General features: G+C 38.3%; 1 protein-coding gene across 1 annotated transcript in view; it reads right to left on the reverse strand.

Annotated features, from left to right (window-relative positions):
- The window catches only part of CPNE4 (copine 4), a 187,242-nt gene that overhangs the window by 86,738 nt on the left and 87,876 nt on the right, over window positions 1-12,628 (reverse strand). Inside the window, exons 4-6 of the mRNA XM_066320811.1 lie at window positions 10,347-10,418; window positions 6,406-6,480; window positions 790-873 (exon numbers count right to left, since the gene is read on the reverse strand). Of these exons, the coding sequence (XP_066176908.1) occupies window positions 790-873; window positions 6,406-6,480; window positions 10,347-10,418 (231 nt within the window). The remainder of the gene's footprint in view (window positions 1-789; window positions 874-6,405; window positions 6,481-10,346; window positions 10,419-12,628) is intronic.

Below are 12,628 nucleotides of genomic sequence, written 5' to 3' on the forward strand. Positions count from 1 at the left end.
TGAGCCCTTGAGCAACCAGCATGTTTCCCACACTCTTCCTCTGGAAAGCCCCCAAAAGGAGCATGAGTGGGAAATGGACCCATACATACCCACAGATGATGCTACAGACATTGTTTCAGCACTGCCATGCCTCAGTGGGAGATAGTTCACAAGGGAAAGGTTGCAGAACTGAACTGGAAGCAATGGAAGACATGCAGGACTGGGCAATAGGGATGGGCAACATCAAATTACAGGTACATTGTTTGCCTCAGTAGGAAAACTCTATGGAATCCATAACAGGTTTATAACCCCAACACCTGCCACAGTTCCATCCTATACACCTAAATGCCATTTTCAAGACAGTGCCACTCAATACCATGGAGAAGTAATGTCATTGGGCGATAAGAAACAAATGTAAAGCACCCAGATTACAATCCTGCTAGCACCAGAGACCTGGGAGGAAGTGGGGAAGAAACAACATAGTATTAATGGGAAAATATGATACAGTCTGTAGCCTGGTTTTGGCTAAATCTAGTATTTATATATCCTAGCCTTCCAACAGAGTATCTGCCAGTTAAATGATGTTTGGACCTTTGGCTTCATCTTCCTTTAATGTAAGGAGCATAAGTCAAGACCTGATACCCATTAGTTAATAATTACACTAGAGTGTAACACTGGGAAGTGTTTTTATGTGTGAGTGTTTAGGCATCTGCATTTAAAACCACTTCCCTTTGTGACATGGGAAGTATAACCTATGCCTTCTGACAGCCCATCTGTGTCCTTGGAGAGTAAATTCACTCTATTCCTTACCTCAGTCCTGTGAACAAGTTGTTGGGTTGCATCATCATTCACCCGAAAAATCTCCAGAAAAGGATCAGATTTGCTGAAAAAATCCTAAAATAAAGTATAGGACAGGTTACTCTTGAGGCTCCTTTCTCTCTGAGTGTTTCAGGCACAATGCTGTGGTGCTTCCCTGACTGCTAATGAAAAGGAAGACCCAGAGTAATTTTAGTGAGACCTCTTGGTGCTTCTCAGCAGTAATTTATTCTTATCCTTGTCTCACCAGGATTCCCGTGGTACTGTTGTTGTTCTCAGTTTGACTATTTAATCATGGCATGCAAAACCTTAAAGTGTCCTTTTACAACCTCTTCCCAGTCTTACACCCAGCACAGCTTCCTGAGCATTAGCTCCATCATCCACCTAGTCTCTTTCTGTGTCCCTACATGTTTGGTCTTTTGATACCAGTTTTTTAATGCATTGCACTTTGAAGCGTATTCCACACTAGGGTTGAATTTCATGCTCTTCACCTACCCTCTCAAAACAGAAGTTAATTGGCCAAGACACTTTGTTGCTACCAGCTAACACAAGTACTGTCAAAATGGATTAGTGGTGGTTAGAGAAGCAAATCCTCTTTAGGGTGTGGTAACATGGCCCATGCTAAGATGGCAAACAGAGCAGGGTAATGCAAAAAGTAATTTGTTATCTCTAGGCAAATCTGTGACAGACACTGAGGTTCACAATCACACGCTGCAGAACACCTTCTCCTAGTCTTGCATTCAGCTAACAACCCTGAACTTTCTCACACAAACCTAACTTCAGTTGCTTTCTACAGTGCTGCTTCAGTTTGGCCACCGGCTCTTTTGTGTCAACATCTTCTTATTTATTCTGAACATGCTGGCTGAGGGGAGAGAAGAGTAACTGGCTGTTAACCCAGGAGGGGGAAAGCTTCCAATTTCTAACTGTGCCATGCTGAAAAAGCAGGATTTAAAAGCACTAAGTCCATTTCCTGTAGTTTCGAGTCCCTTCTTTCATTTTCTTCTTCAAAAGAGCCACATGATTAACTTTGTGCATATGAATAATATTCTTCTCTATAGGACATATCCAAAGCCAGAGACACCAATGTCAATTTTGGGAAGTGAGATATTCTGTTCAGTACCTAAGTGTTTCTATGATAGTGTTAGTGTAAAAATTACACTAATACATACAACTCTACAAATTTCACCATATCTATTTTTGATTAGCTGCAAGGACATTGGTTTGGGAACAACTTTGGATAAGATACTAACCAAAGTCTGGGCTTGGTAAAATTTATTTTTAGGACGTTTTTACAATTCCATAAGTTCAAAACAAACACAGAATTCAGGGCTTTGAAAAGGGATGCCTGAATTTGAATGCCTGGATAAGAAAATGAGTCCCTACAGATCACAAAGCCTTGAGCAAGGCTCAAGAAACCTTAAAGTCGTGTCATCCACTAAAAATTACATAATGTTGCGTTGAGAGTGCTGTTTTGTCATTAATCTGCTTTTTTTATTTTCTAAAGAAAACTTAATGGCATATTTAGCAACTGATGCAAAGCGCGTGAAGATTCATTTGCTAAATCCTATCGTGGGGAGCTTGGAAGAACAAAGCTGTATATTTGGCTATTTGTTTCGGCTGCATGATAAACAGGACAATTTATGTCAAACTGTGTAAAACCAGTGCAAAATTCAACGAAGTAACTCTAGACTTTGCCTCAATGACCTGATGTAGATTTAGCACCTGGACTCCACTCACAATTTGAAACTGTTAGTATACAGGGGGGGTTTTGTGATCAAATTCTGCCAGATTACCAGTGTATAGCAAAGAGAATGCACACAGAGAGAGACGGTGCTGCTTTAATCATAGTGACATGAAAATCCAGAGAGCATAGGGTTAAAAAAGATTGAGCTGCCTCTTCTCACACATAAGATTCTGATTGAAGCTGAGTAAGAGCTTAATGTTAGGAGTTTCTTTATCAAACACAAATTTGATATGTTATTTGAAAGAAAATACTTCAAAATGATACATCCAAAGAATGCATCCTGGAGTGCAAAAGAATTCAGAAAGGAAGCCATGATTTAATTTAAGGCTCAAATATAGTATCATTGCTAGCTGAGTGTCATAAAGCTACAACAGCACATCAGGAAATATTTTTTAATACCTGGTTTTAACAACCAAGATAATACCACATAAAGGGAGAGATTCTAACGCTGGATGGTGGCTTATATCACTCCCCCTTCAATGCAAAACCAAAGCCTAATTACTTTCAGAATTCAGCTACAAACAAAAGAAAACAAAATTATTCTATATTGAAAATGCTTTGTAGTAAGCAAAAGATGAAAAGCTGAAGAAACATTTGCTTTCACAATAAACACTTTTGGTTGGTATGCTGAATCTAATAGCTTTGCATTATCTCCCCAAGAATATCCCCTGAAAGAATAGCAGCATTATATTGGTGGTATTTTAATAATATTTAAAGGATTAATGTAATATACTTGCTAGTAGTATAATGCACATCATTCTTTCAGTATGTGCAGCAGTTACACAGTAATGACACAAGTACATGGCCTAAATTTTAAAAATTTAAATATATCTGTTTCTAAGCATCTAGTTTGACACATTTTTAGTAGATTAACTTTCAGAGCCAAAAATTTTTAAAATTCAGGATTGGGGATCAAGTCAAAGGTGCCTTAAAAAAGGGGTGAAGCAGCCATAAGACTAAAATTTGGAATATTATTCAACAACTAAACTGGGCATTTGATGAGGCGTTTTTCTTGGTAGTAATTTAATACCAGGGAACTATATATAAAAAAAAAACAATATTAGCTTGTATTTCGCAGATATTTGCTGGATAATCTTTCCTAAACAATGGTAACTGCTTCTCTCAGAACAGGAGAAGCAATTTGCCTGCCTCAGTGATCATAATTTATTATAGCCATAATAAAAAACGTAGCTGCTTGTTATGGTAATTGTGACACAGCTATTAATGCAATAAAACCTTTCCAAAAGTTATTGTTCCACAGTGAAGTGTTCTCAATGGATCTCTTGAAACAAAGATGTGCCATTTGAGCTGACAGGGCTTCAGTAAAACATGAAAAAGCAGTTATATTTTCCAAATAAGCACTCTAATAAAAAATATAACTATTATTTTGGCTAAAGTCAGTTAACTAAAGGAAACTCTCATATCCATAATTTCCCTGTAATTTTTCTCTGAATGTATCAGCCATCCCAGTAGGAAAAAATTGTTAGGCTTTGTTTTGTAGTTTCTCTAAAATTCTTGCAGTTTCATGTCAAGGGAGTAAAAAACATGCAACAAACAGATCCTGCCTGTTAAATCTCATCAACAAACTTTGTTTCATTTTCTAAAAAAGTGTTGTTCATGTATTTTTCCTTAATGTAGGAAATGCATACACATCAGGACCTCAATCTGGACCCTCTTTCAAGGATCTCCTTAAAGGGATGAAGGAAGAATATTCCTGTCCATTCTAGATGGCAATGGATGGAAAGAATTTTGTTTTCTTTTTATCCTGAGAGCACACACATGACATCTCCCCATCCCTTCCTTCATCCACAAATTGTGAAGCATTAGGATCCTGCTTGTCTTCTGCCACTCCCACAGCTACCAGTACAAGAATCCCAGGGCTTACAAAGGTGACCCCACAGCAGAGCATGAGTCACTGCTTCAGGAGGCTTTCCCCTGTTTTTCAGGAGACTCTAAGGCCAGTTTCAACCCTCAGTTTGTTTCTCTGATGTTACGCTTCTGGTCTACTTTTCTGAGTAGGGAGAGGCATGCAAAACCGAGCTTAGGATTTTGTAAAATGGGCTCTTCTCAATTCTCTGATTTATTTTTTTATCTTTATGCAATATCAGAGCACTCATTCTTTTTCATCAATGGCTGAACTATGTAATTTACGCTATTTCAAACCTTAATAAAAATAATTACTAATAGTGCCCTGCATCTAATGACATCAAAGTTCATTATAAGCCATACTTTTGTTATAGAAGAAGAAAACCAAGCTTCAGCCAGGTTTAGAACTACATCTTTAGCTGGAGGAAATTGAAAGACTTCTTTCAATGCAATAGGCTTTCAGAGATTTTCATCAGTTAAAGACAGGAGTTTGGATTCAGATAAGACATGATGAGTCACTGCTTGACTTGCACACTGTATCACCCAAGAATTCTTTATTAGATGAAGCCCACCTTGACTGGACATGTTAAAATGGCAAGAATGACAATATGACAATACTGTTGCAATATTTCAGGCTGATCCTTCTCACCTTATCCCCATAAAGTGTTTTAATCACTCTCTAAAACTGTTGCACCCAGACAACACTGACGTGGCTCAGAATTGCATTCTGGCAGCATCCTTTTAATTTATACCAACAAGAGCTAGAAGCAATCCTAATATTTAAAGCAGATTACATTTTGCATTTGTGGAAAAGGAATAACTAAGTGCAGTTTTATGATGTTGTTTATGTCCTTTCCTTTTTCCTAGATGTGACAGCATGTGGATCAGGAAGGAACTTGTGTACAAGTTTGGAAATTACCTCCAAAGATATCTGTCTAAAGAAAGGTTATTAAATTTACATTTTGACACCTAAATAAATTATGCAACTCAAAACCACTAAGACTCCAGCAACTCTGAAAGAGAAAAATAATTTATCTTTCAGATGAGAAGCTACTTCAGATCCTGATCATTTATAATTGTTAATGATCCTGAGCACGGTAAAATTTTATAAATTTTATTTTAAAGTTATTCATCTTTCTGTGTACTTTCTGCTTGGCTGAGATTTTCTAGTAGTTTCAACTGAAAATATTTTTCATAAGTTACAACCTGATTTTGAAAACCTGGTGTATGTTTCCAAAAGTAGTCTCACTGTTTCGATTTTAAGCAACTCTCACATCAGATATTTACAAGAACACACTTGGGGCATCACAATCCTAAACCCTTGTGTAGTGCTGCCATATGCTTCTAATTAGAAGCACCTTCATATATAAGAAGGGACTATACACCTCAAAGAATTCTTTGCCTGCTACTGCACTGAAATAACAGAGAGTGGTACAAGCAGTTGTCAGGTTTCCTTGGGCAGTCAGTTGAGATGCTTATTATATGTAAACTTCTAAACAATAACGTATTTTCAGAAAGAGGTACTTCTTACAATGTTGAGCAGTGTTTGAGTCAGTAGAAAGTTTTCCTAGAGAGGGAAAAAGTTTTTAACAAATATGCAGGTCTTTTCTCACATTTGAGCTACATTTTGTTGAACAAAATGTGTACCATGACTGTGCTGTTATGAAGTTTTCTACCTGTATTTTAGGAAACTTCAATGATAACATCATTGACTACTCACAGAAAGTTCACTTCTATAAACACTTCTGATCTGTGGCATTTTACATAATTAAATTGTCTTGGTTGTAGTGTAATTAACTTGCCTTGGTTTTAATTAGATTTCCTTGAGGGTTTTGTTTTTTTTTTTTTTTAATTACTTTGCAACTTGAGGAAAGCCTCATTGTGAACATTCATCTGAAAACCCTGATGTGTTTTAAAAATATCTGTCATGGAAAATCTCATCAAATTATATTTGCAGGCATCCTTACATCTTCCAGAAAGGTTAATATCGAGCAGCTTACCTTGTCATCCAATTTCCGTGCACTGAATGAAAGTTCAACGTAGTCATCGTTGCCAGACAATTCCTCAGCGATCACCTAAATGGAAAGCTACATTTGAGTTGTGCATGGTGAAATGGAATGGGAGAACAATGCCATTTTTCAGTGTGTGAAAACTGCAGACCCATTTAGGAGACTGAATTGTGTGGAACATGTTAATGTGTTTCTCTTTGCCATCAGGAAGGACAACACCTTGGTCAACCCACAAACCTGAATCATTTGACTTTGTGTCATGCAGCTATGCCTTGTCAATCTCCTATCAATGGACAGACATCCACATCCACCACGGATTCCTTTCCTCTGAGCAAGTACTCCTCCTTAGAGCAGAAAACAGAGGATCTCACAATTCCTCAGTGTCCAAGGGGACAAAAACGCTCTACAAGAGTTGTATCACTCAGGTCTAAAGCCCAATTATTTTTATGCCACTTCCAGCATCATTTGGCATAATAAATTAAAAAGGAGTGAAGTCACCTGGCATTAGTTGACATGAAAGGCACATTTAAAAGCAGGAGAGCTCTCCTGGTGTAGTTTTTCTGCAGTAGCCCCATGTGCAAAACAATTTATTGTAGGTGGAGTCAGAAACAAGTCATCCTAAAATAATATAGCATGATTATTTTTGATTGTGTAAGCTATATCAGTAATGATGTCAGTCACTGTGCCGTGCAATGTTACAAAGAAGCCAACAGAACCAACTAAACCAGTTTCCTAAGTAAGCCATTAAAATGCCTCAGGGGAGAGATGCCATTAACCAGATCTGGGATATTTCACTGAAAAGTAATCTTTTAAACAAAGCGCATTATATTCTATTTTACAGCTTTAAAACTTTTTTCCCTATTGTAAATGTTCTCCCTAGGGATTAAATCTCCCAAAAGGACCTGTTTCTTGGGTGTTTCATGACCACACATGTGGCAGCCATGCCAGCTTCCCAGACAGCTCTGACTGTCTCCGCCACTTGAAGTCCTTGAGGAGCTGCTGGGAAAACCCCAAAATTTGCCAAACTGGCTTGGCAGCAGTTACTGACTGCACCCCAAAACATCAACCCATCAGAGGTGCATACAGCACCTCTTGTGAACCCATTTCATGTTGAGATTTTTTAGATATTTGGATTGATTGAGGGTGAGCAGTTCCAGACTGGGCCCTTTGGCCTCCAGAGCCTGTGGGCCCCTGAGCCCAAAGGGCCTGCCGGCCACAGTGATGCAGTTAGAAATTCACAGTTGTGGCACAGTAGAAAATTCACAAGTTTATATTAAGGTGTTCTGGGAAGTAATGGGTTTCTAAATGTAGAATTGTAGTTCTAACACTTGAGCCACCTTAAGACTTAGATAAATAAGGTTTGTTTGCATTCTTTGTATAGCCTGTAACTGTAAACTATGTGGTGAACCTATATAACTCGCCACGGGCTGATAATAAAGGGGAATTCGACATGGAAGCCACATCGGTTTAGATGTGTCGTCTATTCTGTCTGATCTCAGGACCCTTGCTACAATTTCAGAAAGGGCAGCAGCTGCCAGAGGCAAGAGGCACAAAGGAAGGAGAGGTAGGAGGCCTGCAATGCCACCCTGAGGAAGATCCAGGAGGAGGCATGGAGAAGGGGCTGTTCTGGGGACACAGCTGGCGATTCACTCTCAGGAGGTGCTCCATGCTGGAGAAGGCACCTCTGTGTACATCCTCAGGTAAGGCCCATGCTGGAGCGAAGATGCCCCTGAAGGGTATGTGTCCTACGCATAAGTCCAGAGCAAAACTAAGTAAATGAATTTGAAAAAACTCAAAATGCAACAGGAAAAAAAAAAAATCACTATTTTTCTGATCATGACCTGTGTAACACAGCACCTCATCAAAGCGACTGAGTACAACAGGAAGAGAAGGCAAAGGGAGTGAAGAACAGGAAGGAGGCAGGAGAGGTGTCAGAAGGGGAAGGGGCATAAAAAGTATTTTCAATATATTTTTTTTGTCCTACTTATTTCTCAGTAAATAAAAGTTTACTTTGTTTGGCAATGAATTAAATTAAGTAAAATTCCCTGAGTTGAGACTGTTCTGGCTGTGACACCTCCCAGCAGTGAGCTGTGGTGTTTCTCCATGCAAAATGCTCACATGCAGCCACGCAGATGCTTAACTGGGCATTAAAGTACCATCACACAGGCACATACGTGGTGTGTCACATCTTCCAGGCAAACATCAGCTTGCTGGAAATTTGGCCCATGGAGTCTGATAAATTGCTCTTCCATGTAGTCTGATGGTTTAGAAGATCTGGTTAAGCTGTCAATGACCAACAGTGCTCTGGGATTTGCACACCAAATTTCACTAGTATTTTTAGATGAAAATAATGAACCTGGTCTTATAAAGGTTTACAGACTTCCAGCTGGAGAAGCTGAACAATGTTCTGTTTGCTTCCCACAGCCCTACGGAGACATTACACAGTCAAAAGGCTAAAAAAATTCCTGCAAAACTTGCTACGATAGGAACTTTCAAAATCCTATGAAAAACTCATAGCTGACTACACTGAATGAGTTAGGAAACTAGTATTTCTAACTTCCATACTTGACAGACACCTGGTATGTCCCCAGATCCAGAAATAATGATAATTAATCAGTTTTTAATTATTCTCTTGAGAGAAAAAAACTTTTCACACAATATTTTTTTTGTCTTGGTTCAGTTTTCTTCCACTCAAGTGAATGCTCTTTAGAACTGCTGGATAGAAGCCAAAGCATGTAACTAAGGTCCATATTTCATGATTATCAACCAATGTGAGGCCAGCAGGGACTATAAACTAATTTTGTCTCATCTTCTGTTTATCACAGTGATTTAATTTTTGCCAGAACCCTCCCCTAACAAGCCAAATAACTTTAGTTGTATTAGAGCATTTGTGTTTTCACAAGACTAAACTACTTTGTGCTCCTCAAAGAACAGAAGGGAGGTCCAGAACACCACAGGGATGGGCAAGATGAAGTCTGCCCAGATTATCCCAGCAGGCAAACCACACCAAGTTTTTTAGGGAAGAAAACTCTCTCTTGGTTCCATTCAGCCAAATGAGTGGGGATCTCCTTTCCAACCCCACACCAAAATCAAGTTTACTGTATACATTTAAGCAAATCAATTCCCAGACAAGCAGCAGGGAAGACATCTAAGAAATCAAACTCTTTGGGCTCTCAGAAAGCATCTCAGAGTCTGCTGCCTCTTTTGTGGCTGAAGGCAAAAAAAAAAAAAATCCAAACCATCAAGCAGGAAGAAAACCATCTGGCAAATCACACATTAAGGAAAAAAATCCTCCTCAATCTCATGAGGCAACAGAGCAGATATCCCCAAAGCAGAATATTTTATTATAGCCTTCATCTTAATGCAGAACTGCAAAAGTCACAAGGTTCAGTGGAGACAAGGCTCATCTCCCAAGCAAGCCAGCACAGAGAAAGATGAAAAAGAGGTAATACACTGATTCTCAGATTTCAAAATATACGTGGGGCTATGACAATCCAGTCCTTGTTGCCTTACAACACATCTAAAACTAATCACATCAAACTTCCCCCCCGCCCCAAAACTGAAAAAAAACCCAAGGGAAAAAAAGATGAGGGTCCTTTATGTGTCATAGCAGGTAAAAAAATCATTTCTGAAGGTTCTAGTCCTTCAAACTAAAAGTTTTCAAGCAGCAGAAGTTAGTTGCTGTCATCCAAGTACCTTAAAAGTAGTACTAGTAAGTATTGTGGCTTTTTTACAGATCATACATTATTTGTTGCCATTTCCTTAAAACAAGGAAATGTATCAAAAACAGTGCAAGTCATTGAATAAAAAATTTAAATAAATTTCTCAATCAAGGGTTGTTGGTGGCTTAGCAGGATGCTTTTAGAGAGAATTAGTCACTTTAGATATTTCTAAGTAACAGGAAAACAAAAGCTTATTTAAGACTGACTTACTGTTATAGATGACTTTCCAGCTGTGTTACCGTGTTTGAGTAAGGATTTGGAGAGCTTTCTCTGAGAAACAATCTGCACAAAAATAAAAACAAAGGAAAAATAATTAGAATCTGTAGTAAATAAATGGTTTATTGTGATTTCAGTTTTATGTTGCTTGCTTTTTCTTTTTTCCTTTTGTATCAAGGTACTTTCTCAATCCACAGTAAGGCCACAACCAACAAGAAAGGTCCCCCAGGAACCCTGCACAGGATGCAATGGAAGGACAAAAAAAGCACTTGGGGTCAAGCAGAATGGGGAGAACACAATTTACTGCATTGAACAGAACAGTGAGCAACACGTAGATTTTCCTCACGTATTGCGGTGATGGTGACAGAGGAGAAAAATAAAGTTTAACTGGACACAAAAGACAATAAGAATGGAGCTGTACACGGCAAATCTATCAGAGATACCTTCAAAACTCTGCTCATTAATTTTTATTGGAAATTGAAGTCCATTTACAATGAAAAGGAATTTATTTTATCTCAAAATATCAGCAACTCTAAATTCAGGGCAGAAGCAAGCAAGCTGCTCCATATTCAGTTCCAAAATGGTCTCCTTTGCTTACCACACACCAGACCTCCCCTAGAACTCAGCATTATAAATTAACTAGGTCATTAACCAAATTGTAAATATACTTCAAATCAATGACATCAGAGGGACCCTGACAAAAGATGTTATTTGCCATATCAACAATAACTAGTTCTCTTATGATTTTGAAACATTTAAAACCAGACCAGTAAAAGTATTAGAAAAGGAAGAACCCTTATAATAAATAATGCAAAACTACTAAGCTACAGTGATGTTCTAGTGTATTACTCACTAGGAAAGTTAATGCTATATTAATTTCCTTATTTATTAAGTGGAAAACTTCAAAATGTAGGACAGATATAAAGGTAACTCAGAACACTGCTTAGAAATCACAGTATTATTTGTCATCTGACAAAACTGGAGTATAGTTGTGCTCTGCAGATACTGAGCAAAAGATTGACTGTGTGGTTTTTATACTAGAAGTAGTCCTTTCCACATCCAACAGTACTTGGACTACTTCACCCCAACAGCTGATCTAAGTGATCTACAAAATTGACATCTTTGGCAAATATGCCAAAATATTAGTTTTAAAAGAAAGGCAGTCACCAAGGGAAAAGGAGAGTTCCAAATGCTTCATGACAGTCCTGGGCATCATACAAATTTCAGCAATAAACCAAAACAGTAGGTAATGGCCAGAGCTGAGATGCTCTGAGTAATGCAAAGTCACAGCCAGGCAAAAAACGTGCTGTGAGACCGGAGTGAATAGGATGCACATTTAATCCTGTCAGTGTGGAGAAACATGTTTGTCCTGCCCATCAATTTACTGAATTGAACAGAAAATGAAAAGCTGCACCTAAGATTATCCTCAGCTACAGCTGTAATAGAAGCAGCAAGACAGAAGCAAGTTTTAAACAGGCTTTAAATGTGAGATAGGGGAGCCATCATATGACAGGATAGCACATCTGGAATCACTGTGACAAGCTTCTTGTTTCTATTGCAGCTATACTTGACAGGAGTGTGCCTAATCAGTTCTTACAGAACTCAAAGAGAAACACTCTCCTCTGGAAATTTATTGTATTAATTATCCTTATGAAAATATATTTTCCTAACAGCTAATCTGATTCTCTGCAGTTTAAGTCCATTATTTCTATCTAATGCACAATGAATAGGTAAAACAATCTTTTTCCCCTTTTCGGGCAATCTTTGTATCGGAAGACTATTACCAGCTCCCCACAGTTTTATTTACTACATAACCTGAGTTTGTCCTATCTTTCCTTCTTGACCAACTTTCCTAGCTCTCAAACCATTCTCTCTACTCTCTGATGAGCCTTCATGGACTGGCTCATAAACGCTCTTAGAATAATGCTCAAAATTGGGCATAATAGCCCTGGTCCTTCCCATGAGAAGCAAGAAGAGTTTCTCACTGCAAGGCTGATACACTCCAGAATTACATTTGCCTTATTTTAAGAACACCATAATACTGTTAACTAATGTTGATAATAGGACCATTTCAGATAGCCAGCTGCAAAAGTGCAGCTGGCTATTACTTAAATGAATAATTTAACACTCCTTTTTGGACTGTCTTCCATAATGCTATCTGTTGCCAATATCTCATTCAATTTTCCAAGCTAATTTCTGGATTTCAACTCTAGTGTTGGTCAGTGGCAGCAACAGACAAGACTACAAGTAAGATGACAGCATTGCTAGGATTTAGC

The sequence above is a fragment of the Sylvia atricapilla genome, chromosome 1 (assembly GCF_009819655.1).
Source record: "Sylvia atricapilla isolate bSylAtr1 chromosome 1, bSylAtr1.pri, whole genome shotgun sequence".
Taxonomy (NCBI): Eukaryota; Metazoa; Chordata; class Aves; order Passeriformes; family Sylviidae; genus Sylvia; species Sylvia atricapilla.